Source organism: Phascolarctos cinereus, unplaced genomic scaffold (assembly GCF_003287225.1).
Source record: "Phascolarctos cinereus isolate Bilbo 61053 unplaced genomic scaffold, phaCin_HiC Scaffold_3;HRSCAF=262, whole genome shotgun sequence".
NCBI lineage: Eukaryota > Metazoa > Chordata > Mammalia > Diprotodontia > Phascolarctidae > Phascolarctos > Phascolarctos cinereus.
The window spans coordinates 157,861,566-157,886,769 of record NW_027555736.1 but is presented as its reverse complement, the minus strand read 5'-3'; the positions used below and the strand labels follow the sequence as shown (position 1 = coordinate 157,886,769).

The 25,204-nt window shown below is 35.8% G+C and overlaps 1 protein-coding gene across 1 annotated transcript in view; it reads right to left on the bottom strand.

Annotated features, from left to right (window-relative positions):
• Positions 1-25,204, bottom strand: part of PRTG (protogenin) — a 134,363-nt gene that overhangs the window by 54,438 nt on the left and 54,721 nt on the right. Inside the window, exons 7-11 of the mRNA XM_020981348.2 lie at positions 24,160-24,319; positions 21,121-21,368; positions 18,840-19,004; positions 12,136-12,441; positions 10,018-10,206 (exon numbers count right to left, since the gene is read on the bottom strand). Of these exons, the coding sequence (XP_020837007.1) occupies positions 10,018-10,206; positions 12,136-12,441; positions 18,840-19,004; positions 21,121-21,368; positions 24,160-24,319 (1,068 nt within the window). The remainder of the gene's footprint in view (positions 1-10,017; positions 10,207-12,135; positions 12,442-18,839; positions 19,005-21,120; positions 21,369-24,159; positions 24,320-25,204) is intronic.

Genomic DNA, 25,204 nt, shown 5'->3' with positions numbered 1-25,204 from the left:
TTTCAAACTAAGGACCACTGGGCCTTTCCATCAGCCCTAAATCTGAACATTCCTATAAATGTTTTGTCTTCCGCCTAGGAGATTACAAACTCTTTGAAAGCTATGACCATCTTAGTTTCCTATTTGTATTTCCAGAGCTTAGCATATTGCTTTGCACTTAGGAAACACCTGACAAATTCTTTTTCATTCATTCATCATTCATATTGTACTTGTAAAAGTGAATTTTTGAACCCAAGTGTAAGACTTTTTACACTTATCATGACTGAATTTCATTATATTGAATCAACTTAATGCTCTAGGCTTGCTCTAGTATCTTTTCTGGTCCTGATAGTCATCTAGGGTATGTAGCTATCTCTTTTATTCTATTTGTGCCATCTGCCAATTTTGATTGCCTTGAATGCACTGATTAAAAAAAAAACCAAATGTTAAAATTCAGGAAGCCAGGCACAGATCTCTCGACATACTACCACAGAATGTGAAGTGGCAGAGCTGAGATTCAAACCCAGGGATCTTTCAACTCTGCCACACAGCTGCCCCTGAATAATGGATGCAAAAAACTTAAAATATTTGGATAGCTAGAGAAATAGGTATCCTAAACAGCTAACTGAATTTCTTGTTTACCTCAAAGTTAACCAGAAAAGCTAATGTTATCCCCAGTATAATGAAAATACTTTGCCAGCAAGGCCTGGCTTGTTCTCTTTACCCCTCACAGAAAGTATTACAGTTGTCGTACACTCAGAGGATACTTAATAAAAATTTCATGAATGAAAATAATTTGTAAATCAGTTGACTTTCTTACTGGAAATCTAGAAATACTTGTATTAATGAAGATGATGTATTACAAGATACCTGCTTATCAGATATTTTATTATTTAAGGTAGAAGAAATATGATAGAAAACAAAGGGATACATTTCAGGACATCAGAAAAGGGGGTTGTGTTGAATACAAAATAATAATTTTCAGATTGCCATTCAAATGTTTAGGTCAAGCTGAATTTGTATGCTTTAAACAGGTATATTTAGGGATTTGCTGCAGTCAGTACAAAATGGCTTACAAGAGTAGACTGTTAAATTCACGTCAAAATTTACACTTTAGAAATCAGCAAATACTACAAGTTAGAGCTTCATTTATTTTTCAGACTTAACAAAGTGATTGGGAAAATACTAATAATACAAATTAAATTTAAAGCTATGTCCAGAGTACATTTTTTTAAATAATAGAGAGCTGGTTGTTTAAAATTTACCAACACATACCTGGTAATATTCTACTTAAAATTCTATTTATTGGATAAGTAAAACCAGCTCCTGTTAAGAATCTTTAATGATATAGTATGGGGTCTTATTTTAATATAATTAAAAACACAGCAAAAGCAAGTATTCAGCATTCAAGGCACAAACAGGATTCTTTTAACCTACTGGCCTCTGGTCACATCATTCTCTGTTAAACAGGGGGCAACTGCCAGATGCTATGACTAAAAATTATCACAGATGGTCAGTTGTCCAGTTAACATAACACACTGCTTTCCCCATATCTTTAAAAATTGTGAGTAGGATATATGCTGCAGATGAAAAAAAACCCTGACAATGGTCAAGGGGTCATTTGACCTAGTTAAGACTCAGGGTCAATTTGGCCAAAGTTAAACTCTCCTTGAAAATGAATCTAAATTCTTTTCATGCATTAAAAAAAGGATAGGTGTTACATTATAATTTACAGGAAAGACTAAATCCTTAAATAGGAAGAAATATATCCCTATGAATCATGATAGGCAGAATTCTTCTTCTAAATAATAACAACAATAATAGAAGACTTGTTTTTGTTGTCATCCAGTCATTTCAGTCCTGTCCAATTCTTTGCATCCCTATTTGGGGTTTTCTTGGCAAAGATACTGGAGCGGTTTGCCATTTCCTTCTCCAGCTCATTTTACAGATGAGGAAACTGGAGCAAATAGGGTTAAGTGACTTGCCAAGGGTCACACAGCTAGTATGTATCTGGAGCACCATTTGAACTCATGAAATGGGTCTTCCTGGCTCCAGGACTGGTGAGAAGGGAAGTGTCTATCCAAATCCTACTCATTCTTCAAAGCCCAATTCAAGATTCATTTCCATGAAATTTTCCCTGACCATTAAGAATCACACACAGAATATCAGAATTTTGGAATTGGAAGTGAAATACCCTCTACTCCTGGGACCTCTTCCTCTGATTGGGGGGTGGCAAGATCCCCCTACAGCCTCTATCTAAGGAGGGTATCCAGATCAGGCATCTCTTCATCTCCCAACTCTCCTCTAGACTTTTCCATCATGCCCCAGAAACCTCTCCATCCAGGAAGATGACTTCAGCCCTAGAAATTACAGACTTACACCTTAAAAGTAGCCTCTGCTCTCCCTCTGATTGGAGGGCTCCTCCCAGCCATCTCTTCACTTCCCACCTGCTTATACTCCTCTATGCCTCTCCATAATGCCTGTCACCACCAACCCAGGCATAACATCTTTCTTTTTTTCCTTCCAAACCCATTCTGGCCTTTTCAGTTTCCCTTTATATGCTGTCTCCTCTATCACAATGGAAGCTCCTGAAGGAGTTCCCCTTTCTATTTTGCTTGTGTTTTTATCTCCAGAACTTTGTACAATGCCTGGCATATAGTAAAGGCTTAATAAATGCTTGTTCAATGAATGAATAACTGACATTTAGTACAACTCAAGTAAGCAAGCATTTATTAAGCATCTTCCATGTTGACAAGCACTGTGCTAAGTGTAGAAAGAAAGGCAAAAGACAATCCCTGCTGCCAAGGAGCTTGTCTTAGCTGGGGAGACAACATCAAAAACAACCATGCACAAATAAGCTATGTAAAGGATAAACTGAAGATAATCTCAGAGGGAAAGCATTAGCATTAAGGGAGGAAGGGAAAGGCTTCTTGAAGATGGGATTTGAAGAAAGCCAGGGAGGACAGGAGGCAGAGGTGAGAACATGGAGGACAACCAGTGAAAATGCACACAGCAGGGAGATGGAGTGTCTTAGGTGAGAAACATCAAGGGAAGCCAGTGTCACTGGATCACAGAGTATGTAGAGGGGAATAAAGTATAAGAAGACTGGAAAGGTAGGAAGAGAGCAGGTTAGGAAGGCCTTTACAAGAAAAACAGACGCCATACTACCACATAATACAGTCAGCATTTACATAGCACTTAAAACTTTTCAAAGTATGATTTGCTCAGGGTCACATAGTTAGTAAGAGTCTGAAGCAGGATTCAAAGTCAGGTCTTTCTGACCTCAAGTCCAATACTTTGTGTCACTTTGCTCCTTCCAGGACAGCTATCTCTTTATTTCCCACAAGGTTGCTTAATCACCTTTAACATAACCATTAATGGTCATCCAGCCTCAGCAGGAAGGTCTTCAAGGAGGGGGAACACATTACCTTCAAACAGTAGTCCGTATATTTTTGGATAATACTGTTAATGAATTTTTCCTAATATCAAGTTCTACTGATTAATCTGGGTTCTGCCCTCTGGGGACAAATGGAACAGGTTAACATGGCATTCCTTAAAATACTTCAACATAGCTATCATAAGCTCTCTGAGTTTTCTCTAGCTTAGAGTGTCAGTTCCTTCAGCTTATCCTCACATGGCAAAGACTCAATGTCCTCCCTCATGCTGGTTGCTTTATAGCTTACCAATGTTTTTCCAAACTATGGCTCAGAGGATTAAATACAATTCAATCTATGCAGGGTCTGATAAAAGCAATGGGACTATTGGTCAGTGAGCAAACACTTAATAAGCTATGTGTGTGCCAGGCATTCTGCTAAACTCTGGGGATATAAAGAAAAGCAGTCCTTGCCTTTAAGAAGCTCACACTGTAATGGGCAGAGGGACAACAATACATGCACATATTATCTATACAAAATGAGGACATGGTAATTTTGTGGTGCACTAGCAGGCAAGGGGGCAGCTACGTGGCACAGGGGGATAGATAAGAGCACCTGGCCTGGAGTCAAGAAGTATCCTCTTCCTAAGTTCAAATCTGGCCTCAGATACATATTAGCCGTGTGATGCTTGGCAAGTCACTTAACCCTGTTTGCCTCAATTTCCTCATCTATAAAATGAGCTGGAGAAGGACATGTCAAACCACTCCAGTATCTTTGCCAAGACAACCCCAAATGGAGCCCCAAAGAGTCAAACCACAACAACAAGCAGCTGAGGGGATTAGGAAAGACTTCGTGAAGAAGGTGATGCCCGAGCTTGGTCTAAAAGGAACGTTGAGTGTTGAGAGTAATATCGTTAATATTTCCCTCTACCCTAATGGAGAGTCTAAGAGGTAGAGTGAGAGTATGGCAGACACTGGGGACAGCCAGCACAAACACATGGAGATGGGAGACAGCACCAGGTGTGCAGAACAGCAAGACCAGCAGAACTAGATTGCAGAGTGCATGAAGGTCAGTAATATGTTTATAAAAAAGAGTGAAAAGGTGGGAAGGGCCAGGCTGTAAAAATACTTAAATGGGAAGAGGCATTGATGCTAGAGATAACACAGGGAGCCACTGGAGTTTGACATGGGTGACATGCTCAGACCTTCACTTTAGTAAAATCACTTTGACAACCATATGGAGGACGGATTGGACTGGGAGAGGTTTGAGGTTGTTGCAATTGCCTGGGCAAGAGGTGATGAGGGCCTGACATAGGTGCTGGTTGTGTGAGTGGAGAGAAGAGGATGTATGCAACACATGTTGTAAAGACATAAATGGCAAGATTTGGCAACTGATTGACTGTGTGGGGTGAATGAGAGTGAAGAGTGAAGGATGACACTAAGGTTGCAATCCTGGAAAACAGGAAGAATGGTGGTGTCCTTGACAGTAATATTCCTGGAAATTTTGCCTCTCTTAATTCAGCCTAAAATTGCAAAGACTTTTTGGCTGCCACATCATGCTGCCAACTCTTACTGAGCTTGCAGTCCACTAAAATCTTTAAGTGATTTCCAGACAAATTACTTTTTATTCATGCCTTACTCCCCTATCTTATACCTGGGACAATTTTTTGTTTTGGTTTTGTTTGCCTGTTTTTGGTCCCAACTGCAAGACAATATAGTACAGTGGAAAGAACATTTACATTAGAGACATTTGAATTAGGGTTCAAATCCTACCTCTGACATTTTTTTTAACCTATGAGACTTAGACAAAACACAATTTCTGGACCTGTTTCTTCATTTATAAAATAGAAGGTTTCTGCAGTATTTTCCAGGCCTAAGTCTATGATGTATGCCCATTGAATTTCAGCTTATTAGATTTTGTCCAACATCTTAGACTGTCAGAATCTTTTTGGATCATGACTGACATCCTGGATGTTGGTTATCCCTTGCAGCTTTGTGTCAAATGCAAATATGAAGAGTATGCCATTTATGCCTTTGTTCAAATCACCAATAAAAATGTTAAACAGTTGAAGGTCAACCACAGATCCCTGGGGCACTCTGACTTAGGCACCTTGACAAGCTGAGATCCACCCATTAATAACAACTCTTTAACTCTTAACCAGTTCCAAATCCATCTAATCGTACTATAGTCTAGCTCACATCTCTCCACGTTTTCATAAAAATAGAATGAGATAATGTATCAAATACTTTGAAAACATAAATTATATATCATTCCCTTGACCTACATACTTAATAATCTTGTAACATGCATACTATACTTTTTTACTCATCCTCCATTATTTTTCCTTTTTTCTAAATTCTGTATATATCTTTTTAAAAACTAAGTTACACGGCAAATTCTTTGTGCACCCCCTAGAATTTCATTCTTGAAAGCTTTCTATCCCTCCTGGTCTGTCTATTCCTGTAGAATGTTACATCAATGGGATTCTACTTCTCAGCCCTTAACATCTTCTTTCCCAAATTCTAGGGCACATACCAGATTATGTTCAGCTTTCATCTCCTTTTCTATCATAAACTTTAGAAGAAAGTGTTTCCCCCACCTCCCCACCCAAGGATCACATCATTTCCATCTTCACAACCATTTTCTATCTGTTAATGAGAATTAGATACACATTAACATTTCCCATTGGGGAGGTTCTTCCATCTTTTTTAAAGATAAAATTATTAAAATATGTCAAAGAAATTGTTAGTGTCTGCTTGGACCAAAGACCTCTAAAGGCCCAGCAAATGTCTAGATAATTTTTTTTTTTGCCTTTTGGTGAGGCAACTGGGGTTAAGTTATTTGCCCAGGGTCACACAGGTAGTAAGTATCAAGTGCCTGAGGCTGGATTTGAACACAGGTCCTCCTGACTCCAAGGCGGGAGGCTCTCTCTACTACGCCACCTAGCTGTCCAAATGTCTGGATAATTAAATTACACTATTACATGGGATAATTACAGTATCACCTTTCTTAGCTGGGTTTATGATTATCTGTCTCCTGAAATCTGATTCTCCTTTCTACATGGCCTGCAGCATATTTAGAAAACAAAATTACTCCTGTTTTTCTTTCCACTTATCTTAATTCAAATTCTCTCTACCATGCTTCCTCCCTCTCTTTACTGGATTTCCTTGTATAATCTTCTTAATACACAATGTTACTACCATCCTAACTCCCTTTTACCTATTCTGTTTCTTCTGAGTAATACCCACCCAGAACCCAATCATGGGTTTCATCCCAAGTCTCAGTGACACTCATGAGGTCAAATTTGCTTCATTGTATTACGGTCTTTAGTTATATTGTTTGCTGTCTACTTCTGTCCTTCATATACAGACATTTGATGCCATGGATTTTACTACTGGCTTTCTTTAATTTTGCTTCCTGTGAACTTCTAGGTATTTTAACTGATATTTTTCTTCTTTATTCCTCACTCAACTCTCTTACCTCACTTCCGCCTCTGAAATTCTACAGCACATTTGTTCTAAATCACACAATATTGCATTTTGTTACATGGATTTTATATGTTTGTTTTAGTTTCACAAATATTAGTTTTGGGGGCAGCTAGGTGGCACAGTGGATAGAGCACTGGCCCTGAAATTAGAAGCACCTGAGTTCAAATACGGCCTCAGACCAAACACTTGACACTTACTAGCTGTGTGACCCTGGGAAAGTCACTTAACTCCAATTGCCTAAAACAAACAAAAAAACAAAACAAAACAAAACAAATATTAGTTTTGTCTTTTCAGAAAGATGGTAAGCCCATTAAAAGCAACTTACATTTCTTTTAAGCTATTACTTATTTGGAAGAATCAGTTTTATAAAGGAAAAAACAGGTAAAGAATATAGTAGGGGTAGCTAGATGGAGCAGTGGATAGAGCACCGGCCCTGGAGTCAGAAGGACCTGAGTTTAAATCCAGTCTCAGACACATTATACTCACTAGCTGTGTGACCTTGGGCAAGTCACTTAACCCTGATTGCCTCGCCAAAAAATAAAAAAAATTTTTTAAATAATATAGTGGTAGAATAGGTAGAAGTCAGAATGGATAAACTGATAATGGAGAGTAAGGGACAGTGAGTCTTCTAATACCTAAGAAAAGAAATAGTACTAATAGCAGGAGCGAATATTCTGTCAATTAGCTATATATACAGTTCCAAAAGTCTTTGTATGTCAGGGAGTTATGATATGCCTGGATACCTCATAGTGAATTCCTAAGCTAATGAAATAATTGTTCTTTGACATAATGATGTAATATACTAGAATGTATCTTCTCAGGCAGCTATTTTTTTGAGCAGTGATACTAAGAATTATTTATATTCTTCAATATTCCCATTTAGAATATGGAAAACAGTCCAAAGGGCTATAAAAATGTGCATACCCTTTGACCCAGCAATAGCACTTCTAGGGCTGTATCCCAGAGAGATCATACAAATGGGAAAAGGACTCACATGTACAAAAATATTTATAGCAGCTCTTTTTGTGGTGGCAAAGAATTGGAAATTGAGAGGATGCCATCAATTGGGGAATGGCTGAACAAGTTGTGGTATATGAATGTAATGGAATACTATTGTGCTATAAGAAATGATGAACAGGCTGACTTTAGAAAAACTTGGAAAGACTTGCATGATCTGATGCTGAGCAAAGTGAGCAGAACCAGGAGAACGTCATACACAGTAACAGCCATGTTGTGCGATGACTAATATTAATAGATTTAACCCTTCTCGGCAATATAAGGATCTAAGACATCTCCAAAGGCCTCATGACGGAAGATGCTATCCACAAAGAAGAAAGAACTATGGAGTTTGAATGCAGACCGAGGCATACTATTTGCTATTTTTTTTCTTCTGTTGTATTTTGTTTCCTCTTTCTGGTGGTTCCTCCTATTGGCTCTAATTCTTACTTATAACATCACTAATGTGAAAATAAGTTTAATAGGAATGTATATGTATAGCCTATATCAGATTGTACACCATCTTGGGGAAGGAGGTGGGGAGGGAGGGGGAGAAAAATTTGAAGCTCAGAAGATTATGGAAGTGATTGTTGACAATTCAAAATAAATTAATTTAAAAAATAGAATATGGAAAACTTTTTTGACTCTAGAATTTTCAACAGTTTGTTCAATTAAAAATTTCCCTTTTTTGTTTATCTGTTAGATCTATTTAGCCAAGAGAGGAACATTCAAGTTTCCTACAATTATTCTTATTAGCTGTACTTTTCTGCAATTCAGTTAATTTTTCCTTTTGAATTTATATGCTATGCCATTGTTGCACGTTTAATTTTGATGTTGACTCTAAGCATAATGTAGTTTCCCTGTTTTTCTTTCTTGATATTATGAATTTTTTATTTTTCCTCTGTCTGACAGCATGATTACAACTCCTGCTTTAAAAAAAATTGCATGATACAAGGAAAATTTTGTTTTAGACTCTCATATCCAGTCAATGTGTATCTTTACTTTTAGATGTTTTTCATACATACAAGATACTGTGTTGTTTTATTTTTCTTATCCAATATTGTCATTTTCTTTCATTGTAACAGACTGTATAATCTAGTTACATTTAAAGTTATGTGGCTTAGGCTTCCATATTCCTTTACTTATTTCTTTTGTTTTTATTCTTACCAGCCCCCACTCCCTGCTTCATTTAGGTGAGAACTTTGTCCCAGCAATTAGGTTTGCTCATATTATTTTGACACTAGTGTATTCCCAGAGGCTCTCCTTTTCATCTCCCCTAAATTTATCTTCTCTATCCAAAGTTTTTGAATTGTCTACTCTTTTTCTGCATAGATTGATCAGTCATTTCCCCCCTAATCTCTTGCTTTAGTAACTTTCTTTTACTGTGTTTCTTTCCAAGAAGTTTTTCCTTTGCTTTGTCATCCTCATTACTTTTCTTCCTTTCTAATCTATTCTGATTTTTTTTTTCTGATTTGTCACTCTGATTTTCTGACTTACTTGTTCCTTTATTTTTTTTTTATCATTTGTCATAGAGGTAAAGCTTCTGCTATACCAGGTTTGTATTGTCTCTTTTATCCATTTCCTTTGAAATTCTTGCCCTATCCTCTCCTTTTCTTGTTTGCTGTGCCTTGTTCTTAGAAATACCCATTTAAGAGGGAAATAATGGGTTGTGTTATAGAAGCCATTCTTTGTCCCAAACTGTGAGGCCCAGTTCTACTTGTTGTTTTTACCATGATCCATCTCCATCCTTAAGGCCATGTTATTTCATCTTTGGTTCTGTGTTGCCCTGCAAGTCTAGGCGCTAGCTGCTTGGGATGCTCTTAAATAAAAAAAAAAATTGTTGATCATCTTCAAGTCAATTGATGTTTCTACCCTGCATTTTTGTTTCACTTACCCAAAATATAATTAACCAGGATTAATCTAATACTCTATTAGGAGTATACATTGTAAAGAAGTGGAAAGATACAAAGTCAGAGGAAAGGTAAGGAGACAAAACAAGTAACTGAAATTTTGAAAAGCTTCCAAAAAACCTGTTTTGTTGCAAGCAATCGAGTAGTTTAGGGGAAAAAAAGCATTTTCAATTCTTCTCATTTGTTACTGTATCTGTTTCTTCTATCTTAAGTGCAATTTCTTTGTTCTACTTAGACAGAAAAAAAGAAAGAACCAAGTTATACACTCACCTAAACCACTGAGAGTATGAAGAAAGTCACTAGCATCCAAAAGAATTGGCCCATTCTCCTGCTGCCCTTCCTCTTTGTAGTATAACTTATAACCCTGAACAGTTGCTGTGTCTTCAGAATCTTGCTGCCACCTCACTGTAATAGTGGTACAATTCAGAGGCTCCAAATGTAACTCTGGAGACTTCGGGGCTAGACATTTAAAAGCAAAAACAAGAACAGAACATAAAAAGTATAACCAGGTAAGAAAAACTTAATATCTATAAAAGTATTGAGTTTCAGGCTGTGTTTACAGAGACACAGCATCAAGGACTAAGGAAGTATGGTAACGCTGCTGTAATTGTAGGAGATTTGAGTGTTCTCAATGATGGACAGATCTAACAAACAAACAAAAAGTAAAGTATTAAATTTAACAAACTACTGGAAAATCGAGCCAAAAACTGAATTTCCTCTTCTTGATGAAACACTGAAGGAAATAAATGTTTTTCAGCACGATTTCCTCCCTTTCCTGCAAAAGCTGCCCAATATCTGTTACCAACCAACAACTGATGACACCACATCTGGAGAGAAGTGTTCACTTCTGGGAAGCCAATTTTAGGAATAATAATAATGATGAGTTGAGGCATCCAAAAGAGGGCAACCAGGATGTTGAAGGGCTTCAAGATCATGCCACATAAAACTAAATTGAAAGAGCTCAAACTATTTAGTCTAGGGAAAATTTAGAAAAGATGAGAATTCCTATTTTTCAGTAATTAAAGGACTAGCATAGAGAAGAGAGACTAAATTTGTTCCGCCCATCCCTACTCAGCAAATAAGGACCAATGCAGAGATGTTATAGAATGGCCTATTTAGCTTTAGAGTGAAAACTCCTTCTTAACAATTAGAGCTCTCTAACAGTGAAATGGGTTGCCTCAGGAGTAAAGAAGTTACCTGATTTAAAGTCTCAGAGGACATCGGAGAAGAGGTTCTCTATCTCAAATGAGAGATAATATTTGTTAAACATTTAGCAGAGTGTCTGGCATAAAACAGAAACTTAATCTATGTTTGTTCCCTCTAAATCTAATGCTCTTTGTATCAGACTGATCAGATTAAAAAAAAACACCTCATACTCACAATAAAAAGTCATTAGTTTGTAATTGGTGATAATTAATCTTGAATGAAGACTCATGTTTGCACTATATTTGAAGAAAGCATTTCCTATACAAATTAATAGCGTGAACAAGATGTTAAAAGAGGTTTTTTTTAAGCAACCCAATGGTTTCTATGCAAAAAGATACTAATTATAAGTAGATGTCTTTTCTCTTGCAAATTTTCCCAATGGGAGACTAATGATTTATAAGAGGGTTGGGTATTTTTGCACTTTGTGTAAAAAATTCTTGGACTTTTTTTTTAACCAGCCTCTATTCTCTAGACCTCATTATTTACTACTAGTGTCAGTCTTTAAAAGAAATAAATTTCTGCTTCACTGAGACACTCTCAAACAATAGCCATTCACTGGACATAATGCTCTGCCACTTGGCTTTCCCAATGCAATCAAAATTTATAGTTACACAGTGAAATGTTTCTTAGAATTCCTGTATTTTGGAGACCAAAACTAAGGCAATGAAACAGGCATGGATGTTCCTTTATGTACTTGCTACTACCTAGAAAAAAATAGATTTTTTTGGTTTTTTCTGTAAGGATAAAAAAGTTAAGCACACAACAGAAGACACAGGCTACAAGCTTTGGGAAATTGAAATTGCTAAGAAAAGGAGTTATTATGTAGAGAGAAAATGTTAAAAGAAGGAAGGACAAAAAAACCCTCACCAAAGCTTTCAAAAGAGTGGAGGAATCAAATGAAGAAAGGAGAAAAATAAAGAATGGAAGAAAGGGATAGAAAAAAGAACAAAATTTTGAAAAACACAAACCTATTGCTATAAAAATCAGTTGATTCTTCTAAATTTTAGAAGTTTGCACTATCAGACAAATGAAGCGAAATTCAATGAAGCATGAAACAGAATTTTTTAACTTCAAATATAAAATCATTAGGCCTAAGTATCATGGTAAAAGAAAGCTTCTACTTCAGGAAATGAAGTAAAAAAAGATTCCACCCCACCCCATAATGTATTTAAGAAAGTGTACCTTTCACACTTGTAGCTTTTGGTGTCCTATGTGAAGTCCATACTGATGCCTCTCCCAAACCCACTCTTGTTGCAGCAGTAATTCTGACCAGGTAGACACTATCAGGTTTCAGGCCCTCCAAGAGGTATTCATGAATGGTTCCCGGAAGCTCCAAAACTTGGATAGAGCTTTCTGTACTGATTCGGAAGGACACCCGATAAAGTATAACTTGGCCTCGCCGGTATTTGGCTGGGATAGGTAGCCAAGAGATGAGAATATCTGTGGGGCTTCGACTTGTCAAACTAATTTCAGGAGGTCTTAAAGGAACTGTAAATATAAGAAAATGGGGGCATCAATTTGGAATCAAATGTGTCAGTGAATATTCATTAATTCCACTTTATGCATACAGGAAAAATACCAGGTTTGTAATGAGTCCATAATGAAGAGATAATTACTGCTTATAAGGTTTACTAATAAACTCATACTTCTTCAATACTCCAAAGATCAGTAATTTAATTGATGTAGGTCCTTTCTATAACAAAGCAGATTGTAGACTCTTTGTTAGTCATAATGGCCAGAAGACTCATCATCCTGTGGCCAATTTTTTGATGACAAACTTAGCTAAGAAGATCTTTAGAAGATTAAGTTATTGGGCCTCAAATTCAGTTCAGATTGGCTGAAGAGGCAGATGAAACAAATAGTTATGTGTTAAAGTAAGAAATCATATTTTAAGTTAGTGAGGATTCTTGATAATAATAATGACTTGACCTCAAGTCAAACCTAAGCTTAAAGATATTTTTGGCATCTCTGTGGAAGATAGGTTGGAAAGGTGAAGTGACTACCCCCAGTACTCCAGGCATGAAGTGATGAGAGCCTGAATTAGGTGGGGTGGCCATTTGAGCAGAGGGAAGGAAGTGGATATAAAAGATGTGTAATTAGAAATGACTAGACTAGGAAACTAATTGGATAATGATCATGAAAGAAAGGGAAAGATTTCAGGATAGCCCTGAAATTATAAACTTGGGTGACAAGAAAAATGGCAGTGCCTCAGAAAAAAAGGTATGAAAGAAGGGTAATTTCAGTGGTAAAGAAAGCTTTATTTTGGACATGTTGCATTTGAGATGCGTATGGAACACTGATGTCCAGACAGAAGTGCCTATCAGGTATTTGGTGCCGTAGCACCGAAGTTCAGCAGAGAGATTAGGCCTAGATACATAAATGTGGGAGTCTTCTTTATTGAAATGATCATTGAAATCATGGAAGCTGATGAGATCACAAAGGAAGAGAAGAGGAACTCAGACAGAACCTGGGGGGGAATAACCAAGGTTAGGGAGTGGGACACAATTAACAATCTAGTAAAAGAAACTGAGGATAAAAGAACCAGGAGAAAGCAGTGATTCAAAGGAGGGAAGAGAGAGTAATTAAAAGGAATGAGTGGTCAATGGTGCCAAATGCTGCATAGAGGTCAAGAAGGATAGTAGAAAGACCAATGTAAACAGCAATTATGAGTTAAAGTAGACTACTAGGTCTGTATCGCAAAAGAGAGAAAAGCAAAAAGGAAAAGGACTTGTATATACAGAAATATTTATAGCAGCTCTTTTCTGGAGGTAAAGAATGGGAAGCTGAAAGGATGCCCATCAGCTGGGGAATAGCTGAACAAGTTATTGTATGTAATTGTGATGGAATACTATTGTACTATAAGAAATGATGAGCAGGATGCTCTCAGAAACACCTGGAAAGACTTGCATGAGCTGATGCAAAGCTATGTACAAAGTAACAGCAATGTTGTAAGATAATTAGCCATGAATGACTTAGCTATTCTCAGCAATACAATGATCCAAAAGAACTCTGAAGGACTCATGATGAAGAATGCTATCCATCCCAAGAGAAAGAACTGTTGGTGTCAGAATGTAGACTGAAGCATACTTTTTTTTTACTTTCTTTATTTTTCTTGAGTTTTTTTTCCTTGTCTGTTTTTTTCCCACAACACAACTTATGAATATGTTTTGCGTGACTACATAGGCATAACCTATATGGAATTGCTTGCCTTCTCAATGGGGGGAGGTGGGGAAGCAGGAAGGGAGAGAATTTGGAACTCAAAGTTTTAAAAATGAATGTTAAAATTGTTTTTACATGTAAGTGGGGGAAAATAAAATACTAAATAAAAGCTAAAAAAAAGAGCTGTGGTAGGCTGTAAGGTCAGGTGACGTACAAGATGGAGGAGAAGATATTTTCTTGTATCCTCATGACCTCTCAAATGTCTCCAATATAGAAATATTGTGCAAGAGATAAAGCAATTTCATTTGTTTCCATGGTCTAAAGGCACCAGTTAAAAATGATGTTAAACCTGATGAACTAACAAAAAACAAGGCTAATCCGTAACACACTCACTCAGCACCCCCTTCCCCACTGGACACTATTCTCTTGCAAGGCTGCACAAAGCTAACCCATGGGCTAACTATATAACATGATTCTATGAACCTCCTCTTCTCCCTCATGCTGCAAAAATCCAAAAGGCATAAGCTTGCTCTGGCTAGTATTTTAATGGGAGGGTGCCCTGTCTTGCAACAGAGTTCAGCTAGAGCACTGAGGAAAAGAAGGACCTGGGGCAGGAAACATGTACGTTGCTCCACTATGCCTAAAAGATAGAGGGACTGGCATCCAATTGGGCTTAGTAGTAATAGAATTGCTCTAAAACAGACTAAGCTAAAATATTTGAAGAGTCAAAGTACTGTCTTTACAAAGGAAGAAGGAAAAAAAATCTGAATTCAGAAAGAGTGATGGTAACTATGGAGAGAATGATTCAGCCAACTGGTGGGGGAGGGAGGAGGCCAACTGCAAAATGCTGAGAAGTTAATGAGAGATGAGGAAGTGGAGTGGAGGCAAAAAAAAATTGTATTACAGCTATGAAAGGGAAAAGAAGTATAGTATAACAGTTGTAAGGGGATCATATGATCTTCAAGAGTTTTTGTTTGTTTGCTTGTTTTTAAGATAGGGGAAAGGTAGGAACGTTTGCAGATACCAGAGAAGAATCCAGTAGACAAGGAGAGGCTGAAAATAAGAAGAGGCAATAAAAGGAGAAAGCTTCCAGAGAAGACAAGAGGCAATAGGCCAGGGTACAAATAGAGGGAATCTGGTAAGGAGAAAGACTTTTCCATTGTGGTAAAATCTCTGAAGCTTGTGGTCTACTAGCATAGTCTCTGAGAAACCAGGTCACTTTCATGCCATAATAATACCACCACTTAAGGTTATGAGTTAATATGCACAATACAAAAATAAGGAACACCAAAAGAGCTAAGTTTGGACAGGATTGAGAGTATGATTTAATAAACAGTGGGAAATGAGAATAGTCAAGAAGAATAGAGCAAGTTGATTTGAAGATAAGTTTTGTTTGCTCTTAAAGGAAATTAAAAGGTTAAAATCTAAAAAGAAATTAAGGTCATTAAAGAAAAATTTTCAGTTAAAGGTTTTGGAGAATAAAAATAAAATATAAACAATAAATAAATAAAATAAAAAATAAAAATAAGAAATTAATAAACAATATAAATAAATAAAAATAAGAAATTTAAAAAAAGAATTTTTATGATGGTTTCAACTCCTTTCCATCTAGTACATGGCAAAAAAAGGGAAAAGAACAAAAGTAAGGATAGCTATCCAAAAAGAGGAAGCTCTCAGTATAGATGCACCAAAGTGACAGAAAAGACTAAACAAACAGAGGTATACAGAAATATATTTGTTCTCAAGTTTTTGGATAAAGAAAATTCTTTTTCTACTGCTTCAAAGACAGTAGAACAGAGTTATGATGCAAAGACATTTTTCTATCACCATAATAACTTAATGAATTTTCTTTTAGGGGTTTACAACACCTTAATTTGTTTTAAATTTAATGGTTTGCCATGAGCAACATTAGACATCAATACAACCAACAATACTGGATCTGATTTTTGGAGCTACATATCTAACCCTAACCTCTTCCCTGACCTCTAGTCTTGTATCACCAGCTAGTGATTGGACATTTTTCCTCTGTGATCATCTCCAATTTATCCTGTACACCTTGTTTGAACATAGTTGTTTTTCATGTCCTCTCCTTCAGTTAGACTGTGAGCTCCTTGAGATCAGGAACTGGTTTTTTTTCTGCTTTTTTTTCCTTTTGACTTTCTTTATATTCCCAGCACTTAGCCAGTGCAAAATAGGAGGCACCTAATAAATGCATATTGACAAACCAGAGGTTTCATATTGCCTCCAGAATCAAATATAAAACCCTCTGGCTTTAAATCCCTTCACAACCTGGCCTTTTCCTGTCTTTCCAGTCTTCTTACACCTTACTCTCCTTCATATAGTCTTTGGTCCAGCAATACCAGCCTTCTTCTTGTTTCTCACATATGACACTTCATCACCCTACTTTATACCTTTTCAGTGTCTGTCCCCTATGACTAAAATAGTTTCCCTGGCTTCAAGTTTCACCTCCAATACAACCTTCTATATGAGGCTGTCCAATACCCACTCCATTCCTAGTGTCTTCCCTCTGAAATGACCTTCCATTTACACTATATCTATCTATCTATCTATCTATCTATCTATCTATCTATCTATCTATCTATCTATCTATCTATCTATATCATATACGTCATTGTTTGTGAACCCCATGAGAGCAGGGACTGTTGTTTTTTTTTTGCCTTTCTTCATATCACAGTGCCTGGCATATCCTAAGTACTTAATTAAATCTTGCTGAATTGACAAGAAGGCACAAAGAGTGAAATTATTCTCCTGGTTCCCTTCAATTGACTCTACATTAGTTTATAGAAATCTTCCCAGGTTTCCCTGAATCTGCCCTATTAGTTATGGCTTATGGTATAATAATATTCCATTATATTCATATGCCATCATTTGTTAGGCCATTCCCCAAATGATGGGTGCCTACTTTGTTTCCAATTCTTTGTTACAACAAAAAGTACTACTATAAATATTTTTTGTGCATGTAGGTGCTTTTCTGTCTTTCTTTGATCTTTTTGATACTACTGAGAAGTAGTATCAAGAGGTCAAAGAATATGCATAGTTTAGTGACTCTGGGTGGGGTTTCAAAGTGTTTCCCAGAATGACTGGAACAATTCACAGCCCCACTGTGCTATCTTCATAGCCCTAAATGGTTTTTAGTTAGACATAATTGTCATTTTCATTTTTTATTATATCTGCCCATCTGATAGGTGTGAAGAACCTGAGAGCTGCTTCAATTCACATTTCTTTTATTGTTAGTGGTCTGGAACATTTTTTCAAATGTTTATTATGGTTAATTTTCATTATTTCATTTAAATTTTGCCTGTTCAAATCCTTGGACCATTTATTTATTGGGAAATGGCTCTTATTCTTGTACATTTGCATCAGTTTCCTATATATCGTGGGTATAAGATGTTCACTAAAGAAATCTGCTACAAATATTTTTCACTGTTTTTCTTCTAATTCTAACTGCATTACTTTTTCCTATGCAAAAAGATACTTAAATAGTAGCTTTATTTCTCCAAAATTTAATCATGGCGCAGCTAGGTAACACTTAACTAGCTGTGTGACCCTGGGCAAGTCACGTAACACCAATTGCCTAAGCAAAAAACAAAAATAAAACTAAAAACAAAACTAAAAACAAAACCTGATCAGCACAGAATGTCTTGAATTTAATTATATCTCTCTACTGAATGGACATAAGATGATAACTCAAAAGCTGTTTTAACTCATATCTCTTTGATTAACATGGCAAATAATTTCTAATCCATAGGTCTGATTAATTTGGCTTAAAAAGTAATGTAAACTAGACATATCACTTATTAATAAGAAATCTTTCAAGATTTTCCAAACATTTTTGATCTATGAAACTGATACTAAGATTCATGCAAATAATATAGAACCCCCCCCACATTTCATATGTCTAAACAATTTGCCTCAAAATTAGGACAAGTATTTCAAGCCCCTTGTTAGAAACACCCTATATACTACATCAAGAGAAAGAACTATGGAGTCTGAATACAGATCAAAGCATACTATTCTCTCTCTCTCTTTTTTTCTTTTTTCTTTCTCATGGTTTTCCCCTTTTCTTTTGATTCTTCTTTCACAACATGACTAATGTAAAATATGTTTAATATGATTGTACATGTATAACATATCAGATTGCATGCTGCCTTGGGGAGGGTGAGGGGAGAGAGGGAGAAAATTTGGAACTCAAAATCTTATAAAAGTTAATGTCAAAAACTAAAAATAAATAAATGAATACACATTAAAAAAAAGAAAGACCTTATATAAATTTAAGATCACACCATAAAATGCCTAAGCCACATTCCATGTAATCTAAGTCATTTTCTCATTCCAATGACTTAAGCCATGGCATCATATTTAGAATTTCAACTATATGTCTTAATGCTAAGAAAATAACTATACGGCAGTCTTCTTATTACACTGTGATTTAGTTATCAAAATTTTAAATTATTAAAATTATTTTATAAATAACTTACCATTTAAATTATCTTATATATTAAATTACCTATATATATTAAATTACCTTACAATACTTAATAGTATTGTAACTTAGACCCATACTTGAAATGACAGATAAGTACTGCTAATTTTTAAAATGCAAAATAGTTAATATTTTCCATAATTCAAAACTCAAATTTAAGGGCTAATTACAATACTTATCAATTTTAACAAAGTACTTTAGTTCTCTAGGGTTACTTTCTTACCATCTTCAAGTGTGTTCTGAGTCACATGATCAGACATCTGGCTGGCTCCCATTGGCATATATGCCACAATATAAAAAGTGTAATTGCTGGCTGGCTCTAAGTCATCAATAATATAATGGGTCGTATCATTTCCAATAACTACTTGATACTCTTCATTATTTAAACCTGAATTAGAGAAATAATAATTACTATATAAAAATGAAATACCTTCAAAATGAAATGAAAATTACCCAGGTCTATCATTGCAATAAGCATATAATTCTGATCTTTAACTCTCTACTTGGCATCTACCATTCCCCTAAAAAAATGCAAATTAGAAATTAGCAACTCCTGAAAGAAACAGTGTCATCACAAATTATCATAGTTAACAATTTTTCTGAATAAGATCAACCTGAACACAATTCATCTTACCTAAACCTTATTCAATATTGAGTCAAAACACAGAGTAGATAGTGTACAGTAATACAACACAAAACTGCAGTTTTATCATTCAAAGTGATATTAATTCTATTTACTTAAAGTCAACGTGGTCTTTTCTTAAACTTAATTGCAAAGGCTTCACATTTGACCACAGAGGATGTGATGTGATTACTGTCTTTTAAAACAAACAAACCAAAAAGTTATCTAGCAAAAGATCTCATTTTGCTAATAACAACTCTATTATATTAGACTGACATAAGGTTTTACTTTCTTTTATAGTGAAAGCAAAAGGACTGGCACAGAATGTGATTTTAAAAATGTTTTGTCCTGTAATGAGTCTCTTTTGAAGGAAAAAAAATTCTCATCAATTCTTATTAAAATATGCATGGAAAGGTATAGAGCAGGGTTTGTCTTTGTTGGATTTAATTCCTATAGACTGAACCTGTAAAGTAGGAGTGTACTGAAAGCTACTATGCTTCCTTAACAACTCATAGCAAATGCATGTCAACTTAATCAAAACTCTTCTAAAGGCTGCAGCCCCTGCTCTGCACAGCTGAATTTATAAACAAAACAGAAGGCAAATTCCACTATTAAGTTTTCCCACATTTCTGAATTAACTTGATAGCATTTTAATTAGATAAGATTATGGGTATTTCACAACAGACTAGTTAATAGCTTGTTAATTAGGAATCCCGTAGTACGATTTCTGACCTGCCAAACAAGGTTCTTGAGTTCAAATTAAAGGGCCTTGTTCTGTCCATGAATAGACTAGTAGGCCTCATGTGGAGGTTCTAATCAAACAGCTATAATAGAAAACAAGAGCAGCCTTCCACCAAAATCAGTATTCCTTTTGTGCCTTTTCTAAATCACTAACAAGGGAATTAACATACTCCAACATGCTCCCTCATCAGACCTTCATTCTTTCTTGCTACCATGACCCCTAATTTAAATGTAAAATATTCCTCTTTAAAATATAAAAAAAAACCACCTGTTAGTTTCTTCAGACAACATTATTACAACACTATTCTTCCAGAATATCTTAAGTGGTTTTCAGTTTATATTTCATAAATGCTGACTTGATGTGCAATTAAAACTGTGAATGTATTTAACTACTGCATGTTATATGATACCATTAGAGAAATCTCTGGGCTTTTAAAAATGCTTTTCTTTTTGTCTTTTGTGCATTCCTCTGAAAGTGAAATTTAAGGCTAATAAATAAGACCTAATAGAATTGAACAGAAATTTCAAGATGGACTCAATTTCAAACTTAATGAAAAAAAAATAGATTCAACAAAGAACTTCTTATCTAATTTAAGAAGTATAACTTCACAAAACTTTAAAAAGCAAAAAGCATATGAGAATGAAAAGCATACAAGCATGAAGAATGATAATATGTATTTTATGACTTCAATATAAATTGTTACAGAAAAACAATCTTTACATTAAAGCTTACTATATTATAGTGAAGTTATGTTCCACATAATAAAATAACCTTAATCTCTTCATTAAATATTCATTAAGAGTTCATATCTCAATACAAATGAAACCCTTAAGTCCTTTAGCTTGGAATTCATACTAAGTGAAACATACTTTACACTAGGTTTCAAGAAATACACATGCTCTGAACATAGAAAAATCTAGAACTTTCCTATAAGAAAAATTTAAGGGTTTTTTTTTTGGTGGGAGTGTATTGCTTGTTTTAAAATTAGATCTATATCACTTTAACAATTTTGTTTAAAGAGAACTTTCCAAACAATAGCATTGCTTGAGGATTATATACCAATATGTAAATAATTTATACTGAGAAACAAATCCCTTATAGTCAGAGGAATTTAAAAACAAACTTTTAAATAGAGCTCACCTTCTGCTTTCATATAGTGTACTGAATAAGCAATAACTTTGTCAGAATTGTAAAGTGGCCTCTCCCAAGCCAAAAGGATGGCTGAACTTGACATAGTTTCAGCGTGAACATTACATGGAGCACCGGGTCTATCTTCTGACATTATGACAGTCAGTCTGGCTCTGGACAAAATAGATCCTTGGCTATTCTCCGCCATACATTGGTAGATAGCATCATCTTCAGGAATAATCTGGTTAATGACCAATTTGCTGAGGGAAGAAAAAAATTTTTTTTGTTTAAGTCACATACATTTCTAAAGAATTTTCCAAAAGTAATATAAAAAATGAGTTCTTAGCTACTACTGATTTTTCTTGCACTAAAACCAAATTCTGAACGATGCAAAATTCATTGCTAATAAATGCCTAAATTAGCTACAAGGGGGAATATGACATTCAATGTTAAGACAGTTAAATTCACCATGATTCACATGGGTGATGTGGCACACTCTTTCAATTGCAATCAAATGCTTCACATTTAGTAGAAAGTTGTTGGCAAGTATTTTTCAAAATTTGGCCTCATCACTGGTCTTATTAACCAGTACTACTAAAACAGGAGGCAGCTAGATGGTTCAGTGGACAGAGTGCTAGGCCTACAGTCAGGAAGACCTGAGTTCAAATCTGGTCTCAGACACTCATTAGCTATATGATCCTGGGCAAGTCACTTAACCTCTGAAGAAGGAAAGGGCAAGCCACTCCAGTACCTCTGCCAAGAAACCCCCATGTTGTTGTTCAGTCATTCAGTTGTCTGACTCTTCGTTGCCCCCATGAACCACAGCATGCCAGGCCCTTCTACCTTCCACTACCTCTTGAAGTCTGTCCAAATTCATGTTCATTGTTCCCATGACATTATCTATCCATTTCATCTTCTGCTGTCCTCTTTCCCTTTTTCTTTCAATCATTCCCAAAATCAGGGTCTTTTCCAATGAGTCCCATCTTCTCACTATGTGACCAAAGCGACCCCATGTGGGATCACGCAGAGTCAGATGGGACTGAACAACAATTATCACCACATATAATAGTGTTGAATATATTCTGTATTTCTTTTTTACAAATTAGCAAAACAGATATAAAATATTTTATTCAGCACAAACTATAGTACTGATAAGCTTATTCACATTAACATACATATAAAGTTCTCAGCAAATTTTAGAGTTAGGAGGGAAATTGGATATTGAGTCTCTTTTTGCAGCTGAAGAAACTGAAACCAAGAAAGGATAAATGGCTTGCCCAAAAGTCATGCTTCTGGTTAGTGGTAGAACCTAGACTGGAACCCCAGATGTATTAATTTCTGAGTCCAACATTGTCTCTACTATACCATTCTGCCTCTTTTATAGTATGATTAATAAGAGAAAGAGGGCACTAATAGGGGCACATTTCCCTCTTTGACATCACTAGCGTCACCTTCTCCTTTGACTCTCCCAACTTTTCTCTTCCCCAAGGCTACTTGATTCCTCATAAGGATTTGGATAAGATGAGAGTCAAGAACTTCATTCCTTCTAATAAGACAGAAAACAACCAGGTCTAACTATCTGCTTTGCCACTGACTTCCTTTATGCTCTATAGTCCCTGGGCACTGACATCTGATCTACTTATATTACCTGAGGATCTCTGGGCCACACCCATCTACCCCACCAAAGGACCCTTAGGACTTCTGGGACTTTCTATCTATCCTATAGCTGAATTTTCTTTTATGTATAGTCTTAACCAATTAAAATATAAGCTCTATGAGAAAGAGGGGTGTGACAATTTTTAAAAATTTGTATTTTCAAAACTTAATTCAGTGCACGGCACAGAGCAGATGTTTAATCATTTTTTTCATCCATTAACAATGAAACTGAATGCTACAGGATTCTGATCAATCGACAACCATTTTTTAAATCCCTATTATATGCCACATACTGTAGCAAGTGCTGGGGCTATACAGAAACAAAAATACAACATTATCTGCATTCAAGAAGCCTATATTCTTTCAGCAGAAAGAACATCTTAAAAAATGAGGCACACAGAATACATACAAAGTGAAAACAAGGTACTTTCAGTAAGCAGGGAAGCTGGGAGAATTAAGAAGGGCCTCATGGAGGATGGCACTTAAGCTGAGCCTTGAGAAAAGGCAGAAATTATAAGAAGAGGAGATGAGGAGGGAAATATATTCTAGATATGGGAAATAGCCTGTGGAAACACATGTATATGAGAAACAAAATGTTCTGCATAAAGGGTATCAATATTGGCTGGACTGTAGAATGTATGAAGGAGAATAATGGGTAATAAACCTGGAAAGTTAGGCTGGATTTAATCTGTGAAAAGCTTTAAATGCCAAACAGAGGAATTTACATTTTATTCTAGAGGAAACTGAGAGCCATTCTTCTTTATTAAGCAGGGGAATGACATGGTCAGATAGATATTTTGGGAATATCAGTTTGGCAGTGTATGACGAACAGATTGAAGAGAACATGGAAACAAAGAGACCAATCACGAGGCTACTAAAACAGTCCAGGAGACAGAGATTAAGGCACCAAATAAGGGTGCTGTGTAGTGTAAGTAGAGGGAAAAGAATGGATTTAAGAGCAATCTAGGTGGAAATTAAAAAGACTTGATAACTAAATGGATATTTATTTAGACATGAGGAAGGCTGAGGAATTGAGGATGCTTTAAATGTTTTCCATAAAAATACCAAGGAATGTTGGATATTATCAACCTGAATGTTTCACTTCAAAATTGTTTTTTTGTTTGTTTTGTTTTGGTTTTTTTGGTGAGGGAATTGGAGTTAAGTGCTTGCCCAGAGTCACACAGCTAGTAAGTGTTACGTGTCTGAGGCCAGATTTGAACTCAGGTCCTCTTGACTCCAGGGCTGGTGCTCTATCCACTGTGCCACCTAGCCGTCCCCTTCAAAATTATTTTTAAGGGAATTGTATCTCATTTAAACATAAAACACCATTTTTCTTATCTACAGTTATAGATTTAAAATTGTGATTATAAGAAACAGAACAGTAACATATCTTACCTGTTATACATTTTTATTCTTCCATTTGAATGAATCCTTCTTCCATTTTTCAGCCATGACATTTTGGGTGAGGGAATTCCCTCTGCCTGACATACAAAACGAGCAGTGCCAGCTCGGGGCCTTGTTAAACTTTCTGGCCATTCCACGAATGAAGGAGGAGCTATTGGGAAAAGTTTAAAAAAAAAAATCTAAAGTATTTCTCAGATCTCCAATGGAGGGATTCAAAGAAAGGATAGTTATTGGTCTAGATTTTCCCCACACCATCTAAGACAGGATTCCTTGCCAACTGATAAGATAGCTTTCTATCATCCTGAAGATAGTTGTGCATATTTACAAACTACAGAAGCAAATTCTCATGCCCACCATCTTTTCCACAGTAATATCTATTCAGATATTTACCTGTCATAGAAAATCCCTAAATAACTATATACACACATAAACACTAGATATACATGTCTGTTACAGGCATGTTTATATATATATATACATACATATGTATATATATATGTATATATATATATACACACACACACACGTTATATATACACATATATAGGTTATATATATATAGGTTATGGGTATGATATAGGTACATTTAATATATAATAACACATATAAGCGTATAGATGTGTGTCCACATGCAAATCTGTATATACATAAACAGATAACACAATAACTCAATAGACAAAATAGGATAAATATGAAGAAGTAGGCTTAAGTTTAAAAAATCAATCGCAAAACTACATGAGGAGATTGCAAGTTCAATATGAATCAACAGTGTGACATGGGAGTCATAAAAGTTAATGTTAAGTTAACTAAGTTAACTAAGAACAAATACATATATATACATATATACATACACATATACAATATAGAAACGGGGGGCAGATGGTTAGACTACCCCTGGAACATTATATTTAGTTTTTGGTTTCAAAAGAACACTGACAGCTGGGCATAGTGGCACACACCTGGAATCCTTGCTACTAGGGAAGCCTGAGGTTAATAGATGGCTTGGGTTTCAGAGTTCTAAGGTGTCTAAGGCTGA